Raw genomic sequence first — 18,012 nt, forward strand, 5'->3', positions numbered from 1 at the left:
GTTTCCGCTGAGCCATGACAGGAACTCCTATAAATATTCTTAGAACTCAAAATTCATTCTTAGAAATGTCTCAGGGATAAAAAGTCTTACAAAGAAACTGTTTAATCAAGGACGTTAACATTTTACTAAGCAAAAAGATGCTTGCTCCTCTTCCCACAAAAGCCAAACAGAAAAGTGAGTGTTACTAATGTTTTCTATTTATTCATTAATAAAAAGTGCATAGTACAAGCCCTTTATCCCAATCCAAGTACTCAGTAAAAGATTACAATAAACCCTGGATGGCACAGATATGATTTGTTTGGCATGATTTAAACATTTAAAAACAGCAATTAACATTTAGTACATCACACGACCACTTCTGCTCTTAACAAAGTAATCATCGGACATGGTAACATACATATTTTCATTTAGAAATATTATAATGTTAAGACTAAGCCTACTATTGCAACAACAAAAATTTGACCCATTAATTTAAACTCTATTTCCCCTTCAAGTTGCTGTTTTGTGTCTTAAGCTGAGCTGGTCAAATTTTAGCACATATTCATTTAGAGTGACAGACTTTGATTCAGGGTGAGAGACTTCTAAGGTTCCTTGGAAAATGTAGGATGTAAATAATTCTATAAACACTATCACATTGCATACCACGAACACACTAAAAGTAACTAGGAACAGCTGTACTTGATAGTTACTTCTGAAACTTTCTCCAGGTAGTTTAAAATATGACTTGCTGACATGGGATAGTGCTTGAATAGATATGTGATAAAAATCTTCCACTATACACAGTTCCAATGCTAACTTTTTCCATGTGGAAAGCAAAAAAAAAAAAACCATTATTTTGCATAAAAGAACATTAAATAACTCTAAAATAAACTCTTAATGGCATTTGTGGAATGTTTAAGAGCCACAAGTGATTAAAATGTGAAGCTTTATCTTTCTTCTTTCTGGATTATTTTAAAAATATTGTAGCCACAGTTCAGGTGAATGTTTATAAGCCAAGTTAATGAGTAAGAGTGTGCTCAATAAAAAGGCCACGTGTAGAGGCTTTAGGAATTAAATAGAATAATATAAATTACTAGTTAGATTAACAGGAATACTTTATGTGCTATTGCATACTGTCTTTGTCAGGAGTGCAGAGAAATTTTACAAGCAAAAAAACCAAGACTAAACACTTCACTAAGAACTTTTAAGTTAAAAGTTACTAGTTAAAAAGATGGTCTATATAACAGGAAAAGGTTAATGTTCTAATGTCATGTCAATTAAGTATATGTGACAGAAATGAAGAACTAGGAATAAGAACCCAGATTTCCAGGTCTCTAGCTAACATTAACCATTCTGTTTCCATGTCACAATCACTTCTTCAACCAAAGTCAATTCTCAGTTATTTGTGAGCCATAGATTCAGTGAACACATCAGTAACTGTGCCAGAGATTGGCTTTCTAGCAGCTTAGAGAGCAGACCACTAGGATATGTGTACTAGCCTCTTAAGTTCAGGGGCAAGGGCAGAAAAAGGAATGCTCATAAGGGATTTAGCTCCATCTTAGGCCACTCCTGCCCTTTCTGCTTTAAATGTTTTACAGAGCTGGAAAGGCTTCTCATAGGCCATGCCGAGAGGAAAAACCTTACATCTGTGGTGTTCATTTATCCAGAATTTGACTTACCTGTGTTTGGTACCCCTCGATTAATACAAATAATTACGGGTAGAAGTTGAGCACAAAGCTAAGATGCACAGGAGGAATGCAAGCAATCAATACTGCATTATATAATGAAATGAAGCCCTTCCAGTGTTTATGGCCTAGAATATAATCAGAATAAAGGAGGAAAAATACCCTACAAGCGCCATATAATTGTATCAGAGACTCTATTAAACAGTACAATGATATAGAGAAGTTTATTCAATTCATACAAGTAATTTGTTGGATCTATACAGTGAAAAGCTAGACTTATCTAGGGGGAAAAAATCCTTACATTGATAGCAAAATATCTTCTAATCCCCATAAATCATCTGCAATCACTTGCTAGGCAAAAATTCCATAACCCACAGGTCATGTAGATTTTTTTTATGCCATTTGTATTCCTTTTCTTTCAAACTGAACAAAAACTATGCAACTTTTTACATTTTTATACATTTCAAAAATTTTACTTATATTAATGCTCCTCCCCACCCCAATCCATCCTATTACTAAACGAGAATGAGACAGGGGTTGAGGAAAAGATCCTTGATTGTTTCTCATTTTCCTCTTTTTCCTTGGAGTAAACCAAGAATTCATTAAACATTTTTTTTTTAAAGTCAGAAAGATAACAAGACTCAAAATGTTTTCTTTAAAGAAAATAACAGAGTAAATAAGTAAATAGCATTCAAATGTCAGTAACCAAACAGGCCCCCAATACAGCTTTAAGATAGTTTCATTTAACAGGAAAGTGTTACAACAGAAAAGCAGCTTCCTGAGAGGCACCTATTTTAATAAATTATAGCTTAAATTATTACTGTATAGATTATACCTGGCAAAGGCAGAAAGAATTACATTTTTTCCTCTTCATGAACCATGTAAGGCTAGTGTACAGTGGCTTACAAATGTCATACAATGGACTATAAATTGTCCACCACATTTAAATCATATTTATTTAAAGTTTTCTTAATATTAGGTATTTGTAAGGGAATAAAAAACTTAGTAAACAATTATTTCATTTCTTCTTTCCTCCTTTTCTAGCCACATAAGCCAGTTGTAGTGGATGACACAGATTTCAGCTGTAATGTGTAAAATATTCTCAAGGCTGTCACAGTCCCAAGAACTAGAGAAAACTGCCACCCACAAATAAACTACCAAGGTAAGTGTAAATACAGTGTGGTTCTAATTTTCTTTCATACAATCTCAGATAACCCCAAATAACTTTATAAATACCTTATAAAAACTTTTAAACCCATCAAAACTATTTAAAATATTTAAATGCCGAGATCTCAGATTTCCTTCAATCAGGCCAGAAATTATCACAAAAAGGATGATCACATTTACAAAGAGAATGAATGGAATGTGTACGTTTAGGATAACCAAAAAAGCCCCATGTAACTTTTTAATGTAGTCATTTACTCAAATATAGGAAAGGTGTTAACACAGGAAGCAAAATAAGCTCGCAAGTGAAATTTCTAGAAGCTCATGAAAACAATACCATCCCATATTGCAGATGCAAGAGGAAAACAGTTCTAAACAGGGTAAAGAGTACTCTGGTCATCTTCGTTCATTTGGTCGTCGTGCAAGGTGTTAACTATTTTCACTTCCCATGTCACAAAGTTAGTCCACAGGAGGGGCTGGTGGGTCTTGTCCCTGGCGTTAGAAAAGACAGAAATTAGGGAACTGACTTCATAAATCCCAGTGCAAGCAATCTAACACCTACAGTAAGAACCGAGCAGCAGCAGCTGTGCTCCTCACCCTCCCATCCCTCATCACACACTCATCTGCGCGTCTCCTGTTTCTGCGCAAGGGCTGCTAGAGGAACACTCTGATGCACCACTGTTTGGCTCTTTCCCCTTGCAGTGCGCAAGAGCGGAAAACCGCGTAACAGTGACACGACCTGGGTGAAGGCGCTCTCCCTGACAGCTCCCACAGTCATATTTAAACCCATCAAAAGGGAGTTCAGTCAAAGTGAAGCAAGAGACATGTTTCTGACAACAAAACATCAGTCAATGAGGAAGCACAGGGAGCCAGTCGCTACTGGCAGCCATCCTATCCTCAGAAAGGGAGTCTACCTTGGAATAAAGCTAATGGTCTGAGGAAAGAAATTGGGTTTTTGACGACACTGCTAAACTTTCTCAACACTGACCCTACTTCTGGATGTTTTGATGTGTGAACCAAGAAAGCCAATTACTTAAACCAGGCTGAACGGATTTTTTTTTTTTTTTTTGCCTTTTCTAGGGCTGCTCCCACAGCATATGGAGGTTCCCAGGCCAGGGGTCTAATTGGAGCTGTTGCCGCCAGCCTGCACCAGAGCCACAGCAACGTGGGATCTGAGACTTGTCTGCAACCTACACCACAGCTCACGGCAATGCCGGATCCTTAACCCACTGAGCAAGGCCAGGGATCGAACCTGCAACCTCATGGTTCCTAGCTGGATTCCTTAACCACTGCGCCATGACGGGAACTCCTAGGCTGAACTGATTTTTGTTACTTGTTATAGAAAGCATCTGAAATGTAAAGGAAAGATCAGAGCTTTTAGGAATCTTCAGGAAGATTCCATTTATTTACTCTGACATGCTCTATGGGGCCCAAGTTGAGGATGATCAATTTGTCTACCTGCAATTAGTCAATATGTTCTCATGCTTATTCCTAGAGCAGTGGGACTATATTCCTAAAACTGCTGGTCTATAATGAATTAAAAGGTTAAGGGACTGCAATCTTGCATTTTTGTCATTTTTTAAATGGCTTCTATTTTATTTTATTTATTTACTTATTTATTTTGCTTTTAGGGCCGCACCCATCGCATATGGAAGTTCCCAGGGTAGGGGTCAAATCAGAGCTACAGCTGCTGGCCTATGCCACAGCCATAGCAACGTCAGATCCAAGCTGATATCTGCGACCTACACCACAGCTCATGGCAACACCGGATCCTTAACCCACTGAACGAGGCCAGGGATCAAACCCACAACCTCATGGTTCCTAGTTGGATTCATTTCCACTGTGCCACAACGGGAACTCCTTTAAATGGCTTCTAAATCAGTTTATTAAGTTGGGTTTCTTTAGCTCCAAACATTGAGGATCTTGCTCTTTGATATGAAAGTAATAAAACACAGAAAGTTAAAAAAAAAAAAAGGCTAAAAAGGCTAAGGGAGTTCCCACTGTGGTGCAATGGGATTGGCAGTGTCTCTGGAGCACTGGGAGGCAGGTTCCATCCATGGCCTGGCACAGTGGTTAAGGATCTAGTGTTGCTGCAGCTACAGTGAAGGTCACAACTGTAACTCAGATCTGATCCCTGGCCTAGGAATTCCATATGCCGTGGGGCAGTCAAAAAAGAAAAGAAAAAAGAAAATAAAAAGCTAAGGAGAAAACACTGTCAAGACAATATAAAGCTATTTTATGGATACCCTCCTCTCTCAGAAAAATTAAAAAATTAAGGCATTTCGTACAATGCTAATGATGCCTTCTTTCTTTTTGTAATGCCTTCTTTTTTTTAGGGCTGCACCCACAGTATATGGATGTCCATTCGGAGCTGTGGCAACTCCAGATTCTTAACCCACTGAGCAAGGCCAGGGATCGAACCCACATCCTCATGGATACTAGCTGAGTTTGTTAGCCACTGAGCCACGAGGGGAACGCCGCCTTCTTTCTTAATGCTGCATATCTAAATGTTCTAATCCTAAAAAAAAAACCCAAAGCACTGACCAACTAACACTGCATATTTGCTTTCTCTTATATAAGCAATTAGTCTAACCCAACTCCTAACATTAACAATTCAGGATTGGGAAAAGAAGCAATTATTTTAGGTTGGGAAGAGAAATAGTGGGACAATTTGGTGTTAAACAAGTGAATCCATCACGGAAATTTTTTTTTCCCCTTTATTTTTAGGGTGGCACCTGAGGCACATTGAACTTCCCAGTTTAGTGGTCGAATCGGAGCTGTAGCTTCGGGCCTATGCTACAGCCACGGCCAATACCAGATCTGAGCCTCATCTGTGACCTACACCACAGCTCACAGCAATGCCAGATCTTCAATCCACTGAGAGAAGCCAGGGATCAAACCTGAGTCCTCATGGATACTAATCAGGTTCATTACTGCTGAGCCACATCAGGAACTCCCAATCATGGAAATATTTTTAAAGAGATAATATCCAAATCAAATGGGAAAGAAAAAAATTATGAATACTGGTTCTGGAAATGATTCAAAGGAACGCTTTAATGGAAACTCTATTAAAGACAGTATCGAAAACTGTTAGATTACTTTATCATATTTTTTATTTAGAAGATTCTAAAAATAGTTGTAATCATGACTATCAAGATTTGCTGACATTACCTCTCCTTCTGTCAGATCACTTGACCTTTTGTGATGCAAAAATGGAAGAATGAATTTGAGAGAAATAGGATGGGAAAACAAGAGGATAACCAGTTTAGCCAGTGTCCCTGTATTTGATAGCTAGGACAGAAGGGGAGAAAATGATGTGTGTGTGTGGGAGGAACACTTGAACTGTAGCTGAGAACTGAGAGAGCTGGAAGCATGAAAGGCAAGCAATTAACTGTGAGAGGGATAGAACTGGATAGTGGAGGACTGAGATTTGAGAAATTCTGCTGTGGGTTATTATGAACTGGATCAGTTTTTATGTTTCTCATGTGCGTAAAGATTGGAGTTCATCTTAAATGATGTTAGGGCTACTGCTCTGTACTTCTCTCTAAATGTAACTCACAAAGACCATTTGGGGTTGCAAATTTGACTAATAAGATTATACAGGAAGAACTGACTCCATGAGTTAAATTCTCCTTTTGCTAATTCACATGCTTCAGTCAAAACAAACCCCTCCCCTTTCTCAGGCCACACCCATTTCCCCACTCAAATGGATTTCTAATCCACCACACTTACATTATGAGGACTGGTTGGTTTTCCAGTTAGGTTGGAACCTCTTAGATTAGGAGGTCTCAACAGAAACAGGATCACTGCAATAACCATCCAGGCCATCAAGATCATGGTGATACTGATGCCATTATCACTGGAGGGTCCTGGTACTAAAGACGAAAAGAAAAAGTATTTGCAACAAAAACGGTAGAAAAACTATAATATCGTTCGACAAATGTAAAAACAAGTTCTAATGTTTAAATGTCAATTCCAAAAACTGTATTAATATAAAAAATTGTATTAATAATTTTAAGAATTACTTAGTATTGCAGCTTCAATTTTCCTTTCCTCCTGTGAGAAAATCTAAATGGTAAATGGTATAAGACAGTCATAAGCCAGAGCCTATTAAATAAAGATTTTTTTTTTTTTTTTTGCTTTTTAGGGCTGCACCCATGGCATATGGAGGTTCCCAGGCTAGGGGTCCAATGGGAGCTGTAGCCACTGGCCTACACCACAGCCACAACCTCACCAGATCCAAGCTGCATCTGTGACCTACACCAGAGCTGCAACGCCGGATCCTTAGCCCACTAAGTAAGGCTAAGGCTCGAACATGAATCCTCATGGACACTAGTCAGATTCGTTTCCTGTAGCTGAGCCACAACAGGAACTCCCTAAATAAAGATTTTTAACACTACAGTAGTTCTTAATATTTTTGGGTAATAGAATCCTTTGTTAATTTGATAAAAAGGACTCTTTCCACTATAATAATCCATGGATATACATACAACAATTTTACATATGACTGCAGAAGATTCACGGACCCACAAAGCCACCAATCCACAGATATACGAGATCTTCAGAATAAGGCTAAGACCACTCTGATATACAGTAAAGACACTCTAGGGGAGAGGGGATTATGCATTTCAATTGCAGAAGTGGCATGAAAAAAAAAATAACAGAGCTTAAGGAAAAGGGAACATCAGGTTGTTTAATATATAAATTAAAGATCCCTTAAATGACATTCTCAAACAGATATTAATTTGGCCTTCTTTTTGCAAAAAGAATTTGGATTCAGATCTAGATATTTTAAAGTCTATGCAAAAACAAAACAAAAAGATAAACATATGCATTCCCCAAGAGAAAAAAAATCAAGTGTCTGTGTAGGTATCAGTCTTTCCAGCAACTCAAGGCAGTCATATCCTATCTAATTCAGACTAAAAATACCCAGCACAGTGCTTGGATCATGGTTCTAAACTTAACAAATTTCTTTCTTTTTTTTTTTGTCTTTTTGCCATTTCTTGGGCCGATCTTGCAGAATGTGGAGGTTCCCGGAGCTGTAGCCACCGGCCTACACCACAGCCAGAGCAACACGGGATCCAAGCCTCATTTGCAACCCACACCATAGCTCATGGCAAGGCCGGATCCTCAACCCACTGAGCAAGGCCAGGGATCGAACCCACAACCTCATGGTTCTCAGTCGGATTCGTTAACCACTGCGCCACGACGAGAACTCCCCAAACTTAACAAATTTCTTTTCTTTTTTTCTTTTTTTTTTTTTTTGTCTTTTTGCTATTTCTTTGGGCCGCTCCCACGGCATATGGAGGTTCCCAGGCTAGGGGTCGAATCGGAGCTGTAGCCACCGGCCTACACCAGAGCCACAGCAACGCGGGATCCGAGCCGCATCTGCAACCTACACCACAGCTCACGGCAACACCAGATCGTTAACCCACTGAGCAAGGGGAGGGACAGAACCCGCAACCTCATGGTTCCTAGTTGGATTCGCTAACCACTGCGCCATGACAGGAACTCCAACAAATTTCTAATAAATGAAATCGATGTGGAATTTCCAAGGCCTGGGATCAACCCCCCCACCACAGTGGTGACAATGCCAGATCCTTAACCTGATGAGCAAGGGAATGGGGATCCCCAGATTTTTTATTAAAGTATACAAGAGAACTCAATTTGTCAGCAACGAAGATTACAGAAGACTAGATCTCCAAAGAAAAGAGTATCTCTTGGTGGTTACTGTAAAGAGAGCCTGTCAAGACTATGTATAAATGTTTGGTTTTGGTCTCCTGGCCTCAGGAAAAACTAAAAGAAATCCAGACAAGATTTTGAAACTAAGTGGATGCACTGCACTGAGGTACATGGGCCCAGAGCCCAGGTGGCACTGTTGAGGCCAAAGGGTGAATGACCAAAGGGGACAAAGTCAAGCAAAGAGCCAAGCTATTCCAAAAGCAGAATGGCTAGGAACCTAGACTCGGTTCCAATCCAACCACTTCCCCGGAAACAACATACACAGTAATGGGGTCACCAAATTTGCATTGCTTATCACACAATGAATCAGCATCTCCCCACCTTTATATCCATATCCTTTCCTTTCTTTGTTCCCTCCTATTATATTAAATGTGCCTCCCTTAACTAAAGACCAGTTTCTTCACTTAAGCTTTGGATCCCACAGCTCTCACAGGAATCTATCCATTATCCTCTCTCTACTGTATCACAGAATCACTTAAATGTGATAAAGTTTCTACCATCTTTGGAAAAAAAAAAAAAAAAAAAAGCCCTCCAGGAGTTCCCGTCGTGGCGCAGTGGTTAACGAATCCGACTAGGGGCCATGAGGTTGCGGGTTCGGTCCCTGCCCTTGCTCAGTGGGTTAACAATCCGGTGTTACCGTGAGCTGTGGTGTAGGTCGAAGACGCGGCTCAGATCCTGTGTTGCTGTGGCTCTGGCGTAGGCCGGCGGCTACAGCTCCGATTCAACCCCTAGCCTGGGAACCTCCATATGCCGTGGGAGCGGCCCAAGAAATAGCAACAACAACAACAACAACAACAAAAGACCAAAAAAAAAAAAAAAAAGCCCTCTCTCAACCTCATTCTCTGTCCAGCTGCTATCAAAGCTGAGAGTGATCTACATTTATACTTACACTTCACTACCTCCCACTCACTGCTCAGGTTGGCATCCACCTCCATCAACATCCAAAGAGCTCTTTAGAAGGTCACCTATGACATCTCCATGCTGCTAAGCCTAATCAGTAATTTTAGTCCTCATTTTCCTTTCTTTTTTTTTTTTTTTGGTCTTTTCTGGGGGCGCCCCCACGGCATATGGAGGTTCCCAGGCTAGGGGTGTAATCAGAGCTGTAGCCAACGGCCTACACCACAGCCACAGCAACCTCAGGATCCAAGCTGTGTCTGCAACCTACACCACAGCTCACAGCAACACCAGATCCTTAACCCACTGAGAGAGGCCAGGGATAGAACCCTCGTGGTTCCTAGTCAGATTCGTTAACCACTGAGCCACGACAGGAACTCCCAGTCCTCATTTTCCATGACCATTCTCCCCCCACCCAACCCCCTTTTATTTTTGGCCACGCCTGCGGCATGTGGAAATTCCTGGACCAGGAATCCAACTTGCAACAGAGTGGCGACTCAAGCCACTGAGGTGACAACGCCCGACCCTTAACCATCAGGCCACAAGAGAACTCTTAGGTCCCTTACTTTTTGATATTCTTCCTAAGTAAGATTGTGATGCTTCAGAGAGTTAAACTTCAAATAACAAATTTACTAATGCATATTTCCAGACAGAGCAACCCTGATAAAATGCGTACTCTGTTTTAAGACTTTCATAGTGATGACTCCTAGTTCCCTATAACTGTCTCCTAGCCTGGTTCCTACTGCAGCCTTTCCTTCTTTCATATTGCTGCCAAAAAAGTCTGCTTAAAACACTGCTCTTGGAGTTCCCGTCGTGGCGCAGTGGTTAGCGAATCCGACTAGGAACCATGAGCTTGTGGGTTCGGTCCCTGCCCTTGCTCAGTGGGTTGACGAGCCGGCGTTGCTGTGAGCTGTGGTGTAGGTTGCAGACATGGCTCGGATCCCGCGTTGCTGTGGCCCTGGCGTAGGCCGGCGGCTACAGCTCCGATTCAACCCCTAGCCTGGGAACCTCCATATGCCGCAGGAGCGGCCCAAAGAAATAGCAAAAAGACAAAAAAAAAAAAAAAAAAGAACAAAAAAAACCACTGCTCTTAACACATCTCTGACTAACCGTGTGACTCATTACTGGCTATTGCTCAACTCTGAACCCTTCAGCCTGGCCTTTCCTCATCTGATCTAGCTCTACTCATCAATATTACCTCTTAGCATTTCTCTGAAAAAGCATCCTCTGTTCCAATCAACCCCATGCCTTCTTGCTTCTTTAGCCAAGGGTTCCCGGGCCTGTCTGCCCATCAGAATAGCCTGTGACAATATCAGCACCACAGTATCTAAGGCCCTGCCTCCTATCATCCAATTCAGGAGCAGCTCAAGGGTGGCGTCAGGAACCAACAATATTTTTTAAGGCTTTCTAAATGAATCTGATGCAATAGTTCGATGCTAGTTTGGCCGACAGCATGTGCCAGCTCTGCCAACTCAGTCCTTCTGTCCGGCAGGGAAAAATTACAACTAACCTCCATTTATTTAACTATATCCTACGACCCTCTCTCTTCTGTTAAAAAAAAAAAAAACCTCCATTTCCTCCACCCACTCTTTCCTTTCTTCTGAAACTAGTATAGCATATTTACTTATTTATTTACCTGTTTATCTTTTATATTTATTTGTCTTTTTATGGCTGCACCTGAGGCATATGGAAGGTATCAAATGGAATATTCACAATGAAGTTAATTAACTTGGCTGGACACCAGGAAGATGAAAAGAGGGAAGCTCTAAGGGCTGGCTGATCCTGAGGGATAATTTCTACAAACTTATATAGGTTTCCAGAGAAGTAGAAACGGAAGAGCAGTGAAAGTGGACAATGCACCAGGAGGCTTTAACCCTGTAATTTTAGGGTTGTTAACAGTAATTACAATATCCTCAGAACATCTACCCATCTTTAGATTTACTTCACAATTAAATTAGCAATAAAGCTAGTTTCCATACAGCTCTTAATCTGAAAGACAGTCTTACAGAAGAGTTCTATGCAGCTCTAGAGAACAAAACTGGGGGTGAATATCCCAATGAAGTGGACTATAGATCAATATAAAGAATGATGTAGTAATGAGATCTGCTGACAGACTGATACTAGATTCTGCTACCACATGAAGCAGAGTGCTCCACAGTCTATAAAATCATCTCGAATACATGGAGCACACCATGGCAGGCAAAATGGGTACTGTGATATTGGGATATAGTAAAGAATACATATTTCGTTTTCAGTCTTCTGGTTCCTGGCTTCATACTGCTAAAACACTTAGAATTTCCTGAGTGATACGGGTGAGGAGAATGTGAAGTTTTTTGTTACTCATAATAAACCTCCATTCAACCATAAGTGAGTTACGCTAATGAGATGACTCTCAGTGGGTCCCCTAGAAAGCTTCAGGGTGGGGACTGGTTGCCAGAGTCTGACCAAGTGATTTTTTTTTTGTCTTTTGTCTTTTTTGTTGTTGTTGTTGTTGTTGCTGTTTCTTGGGCCGCTCCCGCGGCACAAGGAGGTTCCCAGACTAGGGGTTGAATCGGAGCTGTAGCCACCGGCCTACGCCAGAGCCACAGCAACTCGGGATCTGAGCCGCGTCTTCGACCTACACCACAGCTCACGGCAACGCCGGATCGTTAACCCACTGAGCAAGGGCAGGGACCGAACCCGCAACCTCATGGCCCCTAGTCGGATTCGTTAACCACTGCGCCACGACGGGAACTCCTGACCAAGTGATTTTAAAGGGTTAGAACTTTGAGTTCTGCTCCTCAACCTCCAGGGCAAGTAGAGGAGCTGGAGATCGAGTTATTCACCAAGGGCCAATGACTGGAATCGATGGAATGGAACCACCACAAAAATCCTAAATAATGGGGTTCACAGAGCTTCCTGGCAGGTAAACACATGAAGAGCTGGGAGGGTGGCACACCCCGGGAACACAGGGCTAAGCTGTTCCCCTTCCCTCATACCTTGCTCTACACATCTCTTCTATTTGGCTGTTCCTGAGTTGTATCCTTTATAATATACTGAAAATAGTAATTACACTGTTTTCCTGAGCGCTGTGAGCCATCCTTACAAATTACTGAAAAAGAGTAGGGGGTTGTGTAGACTCCTGATTAATATATTTTATGAAAACAGCATAAGCTCATTGGTAATAATTTAGAATTCACAGAAAAGTAATCATATCACTCAGAGGAAACAACTGCTAACCATTTAAAGACATGACTGTCAGAAAGGATTTCCACCAAATGCTAAAAGAACTGGGACAGCCAAATCCAAAAAAAAAAAAAACAGGCAGGAAGAGGGGAACTGACCAACAGAATTAAAGTACTATTCAAGCTCTAGAGTTTTGCCTTTATATTTGGATTAAAGAAGTGAAATTTCACTCACAGAAATAAGAATATATTTAGTTTATAGGTGGGGCTGGCTCAAAGGTCACAAAAACCACAAATATAATAAACACTTGTTTTCCATAAGGCGTTCAACAAGATTACTTTCAACTAGAAGAACAAGTTTTAGCTTTTACTGCTGAGGCAAAAATTTGAGCTACTTATCAGAGGGCATGCTATAGATTAATGAACAATACTGAAAAGGCAACATAAATGAATCTGCAGCAGGGGAACTATCAGCCCAAAACCTGAACACATCATCTGCCCATTACTTTCTTGTCCAGAGGCATATAATTATTACTCTGCTGTACCAATGGACTACATTCTGACAAAATTCCTACTTTGGCCAGGCACTAGCTCCTATTTCTCTACACTGTTATATATACAGAATTTGATGAGATGCATAATTCAAACCATAATAACAGTAATTAATAATGTAAAAATAAGCCCTTTTATAATGATAATTCATTGTGTTGTGTTTTGTTTTGGTTTCATATACATAAAAAAGTGGTGCTCAGCTTCAGAGATGTGAGGTATAAAAGCAACTAGCCTATTAAAAAATCTAATCTGGCAATATGTTAAGAGCCTCAAAATATGCAAAAGGATGTTTGTTCAAGTATTATTTGTAACAGCAAAAATATATCAGCAACCTAAGATTCCAACAAAAGGGAATTATTTAAATGCTGGTGCATCCCAGTAATGATTTATTATTTAGTGAGTAAATTTTTTTTTTTTTTTGCTGTTTAGGGCCACACTCGTGACATATGTAGGTTCCCAGGCTAGGGGTCAAATCGGAGCTACAGCTGCCGGCCTACACCATAGCCACAGTAACTTGGGATCTGAGCTGCATCAGCAACCTACCACAGCTGACGGCAATACTGGATCCCTGAGCCACTAAGCAAGGCCAGGGATTGAACCCACATCCTCATGGATACTAGTCAGATTTGTTTCCACTGAGCCACAACAGGAACTCCGTCAATAAATATTTTTAAGGTAAATACATGCTGATACATTCACAATACAGCAGTGAAAAACAACACGAACTAATCCCATTTTTTTTTTTTTGACTTTTGTCTTTTTTTTTTTGGGCCACACTTGTGGCATATGGAGGTTCCCAGGCTAGGGGTCTAATCGGAGCTGTTCCTGCCGGCCTAAGCCACAACCACAGAAACGCCAGATCCAAGCCACGTCTTCGACGTATACCACAGCTCACGGCAATGCTGGATCCTTAACCCACTGAGCGAGGCCAGGTATCAAACCCGCAACCCCATGGTTCCTAGTCGGATTTGTTTCTGCTGCGCTGTGACAGGAACTCCCTACTCCATTTTTGTAAGTAAATATGAAATTGAATTGCGCCAGGCTTCATCATCCTGTGAAATGTCATACTTCTATTCTTTCAGTCAAATTACTATGGTACAAGACTGGATTGGTTATTATTTCACTGCAAAGTATACCTCAAGTTATTTCTGTACTGAAAAAAGATGCCTCCATATAATGGCCACCACTCTATTACATTCACCATGTGGGATCCATCTTCCTGTGCTGATTCTCACTTTACCATCACTGCTGCCTATAAAGCCAAGGAGAAGCCGCCCTTACTGCCCATGCCCTCTTGAGAATGCTAAAGGCAGGGCCAAAGGAATGACTCCAGTTGCTTCCAAAGCTTCCAAGCCTAGGAAAAAATGGCCTCCTGCCTTTGCCCACAAATTCTCAAATCTGCCAATGGACCCAAAGAAATGCTAGAGAAAGAGTGAGAGGTTGTGCTAACAGCCTCGGTGTTCAGTTCAATCAACCACAAATGCCGTTCCACACATATCTGCCCCCCAAAAAGTCTAGAAGGGTTTATACCAAGCTGCCAACAGTGGTCATCTTTTAGAATTCTGCAAGATTTTCCTTTTTTTTTTTCCTTATCTGTGATTTTATAATTTTATTCAATGAATGGGTTTTATTTTTGAGGCAGGACCAAAAAACGCTCAAATTTTAATTTTAAATTAAAGGAGTTTGGCTTTGGCACAGTGGGTTAAGAATCTGACTGCAGTGGCTCAGGTCATTGCAGGGGTGTGGGTTCGATCTCTGGCCTGGGGCAGTGGGTTCAAGGATCCAGTGTGGCACAGCTGCTATGTAGGTCTCAACTGTAGCTTGGATTCAATCCCTGGCCTGGGAACCCATTTTTATGCCATGGGTGAGGCCAAAAAATTTTTAAAAATTGGAGCTCCCATCGTGGCGCAGCGGAAACAAACTCGACTAGGAACCATGAGGTTGTGGGTTTCATCCCTGGCCTCGCTCAGTGGATTAAGGATCCAGCATTGCTGTGAACTGTGGTGTAGGTCGCAGATGTGGCTTGGATCTGATGTTGCTGTGGTTGTGGTGTAGGCCGGCAGCCGTAGCTCCGATTTGAGATATGACCCCTAGCCTGGGAACCTCCATATGCTGCAAATGTGGCCCTAAAAACCAAAAAAAAAAAAAAAATTAAAGATTTAAGTAGGAAATACAATACTGAATACTGAAAACCATGTCCTTAAAAGGCAAACTGTAAAAATAACTTCCGGCAAATATTCAGTCATATTCTGGTCTCTAATTCTGCCCCCAATGCCAAGCCTTCTCCTGTCCCATTATTACTTACATTCCTGAAGACATTCTGTGTCTGTGCAGTAGGACTGGGACTGCCTCAACTACAATGAATAAGAAGAAAGGAAAGTTAGCCATTGGATTTAACCAAAAAAGGATACTATTTATTAGAAAGATCATGGCTTTTTTTTTTTTAAATGACTACCACCATAGTATATATCGTATCTTCAAAAATCAGATAAAAACAGAACACATTGAGAGGTTGCTCAGATTGGGGGGATTTCTTGCTACTCAAAATAATATTCAAATATACTGTGATCTATGCATTTCAGCTATTTAAATTAGGAATTTAAAAAAATCACATGTGCAGAAACTCCTTCCGCCATATGTTATCAGACTTCCCAGAGGAAAAGCACTTAACTGTTAAGGAGAGCTACCAGAAAGAGGGTAGACTTAAAGACTGTTTTTTCCTCAATGAAAATTAGAAGCAGAGAGAGAAAAAAAATAGGCTCTATTGGCGTTTCTGCTGGCACAGGGGGCTAAGGATCGGGTGTTGCTGCAGCCGTGGCCCAGGTTAATTTATAACTTGCAACTGGTTGGGGAAACAATGACAGAGCAGCCGAGCTTAGCTGAAAGGCAGAGCTCAATTTAAAGTCAGGCTCTGCAACTTTCTAGTTTTAAGACCTTGGGCACGTTCTTTACAACCTCTAAGCTTTAGTTCCCACATCTGGTAAAATGGGGATAATACTTATACCCGAGTACTACAGAATTAAAATATGTAACACATATGAAATGCAGTAACAACTGAAGAAAGAAGTTAGCTATTATTGTGCCATACAAATTATGACCTTATATAAAAGTATTGGAATTATCAATAGAACAAACCATCTTGTAAGCTGTTCTTTAAGATGATCAGACTTGCTTTGGCATCTATCATACAAGGTAGTTCCATTTGAATTAAAAGAGGAAAACAGACCTTAATTAATATAAAAATATGCTTGATATTTTAACCATTCCTAAGTATGAAAATAATCCAAGAACTCTTAAAAAAGTATACATTCTATGGCTATTACCAAAAAGACAATAAATAGCAATTGTTGATGAGGATATGGAGAAAAAAGAACTCTTGTGCACTCTGGTGGGAAGAGAAATTGGTTGTAGCCACTATAGAAGATCATACGGAGGTTCCTCAAAAAATTAAAAGCAGAGTTACCATATGATCTAGCAATTCCACTTCTGGGTATTTACCCAAAGAAAACAAAAACACTAACTCAAAAAGATATATGCAACCCTATGTTTTTCATAGCATTCTTTACAATAGCCAAATATGGAAATAACTTCAGTGTCCACTGATGGATGAATGGACAAAGAAAAAGAAAAACACACACATGCACGTATACACACTGGAGTATTATTCAGCTATAAAAAAAAAAACAATGAAATCTTGCCATTTGCGACAACATGGATGGACCCTAAGGGCATTATGCTAAATAAGTCAGAAAAAGATAAATGCTGTATCATCTCACTTACATGGGGAATCTAAAAATAGAAAACAAAAACCTCAGGGATATAGAGAATAGACTAATGACAGCCTGAGGCAGAGGAGGAAGATGGGCAAAATGGGAAAAGGGGGTCAAAAGGTACAAATTTCCAGTTAAAAATGAATGTTATGGGAATGTAACGCATAGCATGGAGACTACAGTTAATAATACTGTAGGAGTTCCTGTTGTGGCTCAGCTGGGTTAAGAACCCAACATAGTGTCCGCGAGGTTGTGTGTTCAATCACAGGCCTCACTCAGTGGGTTAAGGATTCAGTGTTGCCACAAGCTGAGGTGTAGTCTGCAGATGTAGCTTGGATCAGGCATTGTGGTGACTGTGGTGCAGGCCAGCAGCTGCAGCCCCAATGTGAGCCCTAGCCCAGGAACTTCCATATGCAGGTGCAGCTGTAAAAAGAAAAACAATAAAAAAGAATACATTAAAAAAATAATACTTAAAAAAACTGTACATTCTATCACTTACAATGGACCATGATGGAGGATAATGCAAGAAAAAGAATGTATAATGTATGTGTGACTGGGTCACTTTGCTGTACAGTAGAAAACTGACAGAACACTGTAAATCAACTATAATAGAAAAAATAAAAATCATTTTTAAAAAATTATACATTCTAAAGAAAATGAAAAAAGACTACTAGACCCTTGGGTCACAAATCAGACCTAAAGAACCTATATGCACATATTTTAAATTTATTAATTTTTTTCCATTAAGTAGTATGTATAAATACAAAATTCAATAGTACAAAAGGATTCTTTATGCAAGGCAAATTTCTTGCTCTCTCCTGTCCTTCAGCCTCCACACCAGTGTTTTTTTTTTTTTTTAATCAATCGCTTCAGAAATGTCCTTGAAGTTTTTTTCATTTTTAAAAATTTTTATCAGAGTATAGTTGATTTACAATGCTGTGATAACTTCTGTACAACAAAGTGATTCAGCTATACATGTACATACATCCATTCTCTTTCAGATTCTTTCCCCACATAGAATATCACAGAGTATTATCACATAGTTCTCTGTGTTATATGGCA

General features: G+C 40.2%; 1 protein-coding gene across 2 annotated transcripts in view; it reads right to left on the reverse strand.

Moving 5' to 3' along the window:
- Window positions 1-179: 179 nt before the first annotated feature.
- The window catches only part of SMIM14 (small integral membrane protein 14), a 74,977-nt gene continuing 57,144 nt past the window's right edge, over window positions 180-18,012 (reverse strand). For both annotated transcript variants that reach the window (XM_047798481.1, XM_047798480.1), the window contains exons 3-5: window positions 15,486-15,534; window positions 6,561-6,703; window positions 180-3,320 (exon numbers count right to left, since the gene is read on the reverse strand). In XM_047798481.1, the coding sequence (XP_047654437.1) occupies window positions 3,288-3,320; window positions 6,561-6,703; window positions 15,486-15,534 (225 nt within the window). In that variant the 3' untranslated portion in view covers window positions 180-3,287. The remainder of the gene's footprint in view (window positions 3,321-6,560; window positions 6,704-15,485; window positions 15,535-18,012) is intronic.

Source organism: Phacochoerus africanus, chromosome 10 (genome assembly GCF_016906955.1).
Source record: "Phacochoerus africanus isolate WHEZ1 chromosome 10, ROS_Pafr_v1, whole genome shotgun sequence".
In the NCBI taxonomy this organism is placed as follows: domain Eukaryota; kingdom Metazoa; phylum Chordata; class Mammalia; order Artiodactyla; family Suidae; genus Phacochoerus; species Phacochoerus africanus.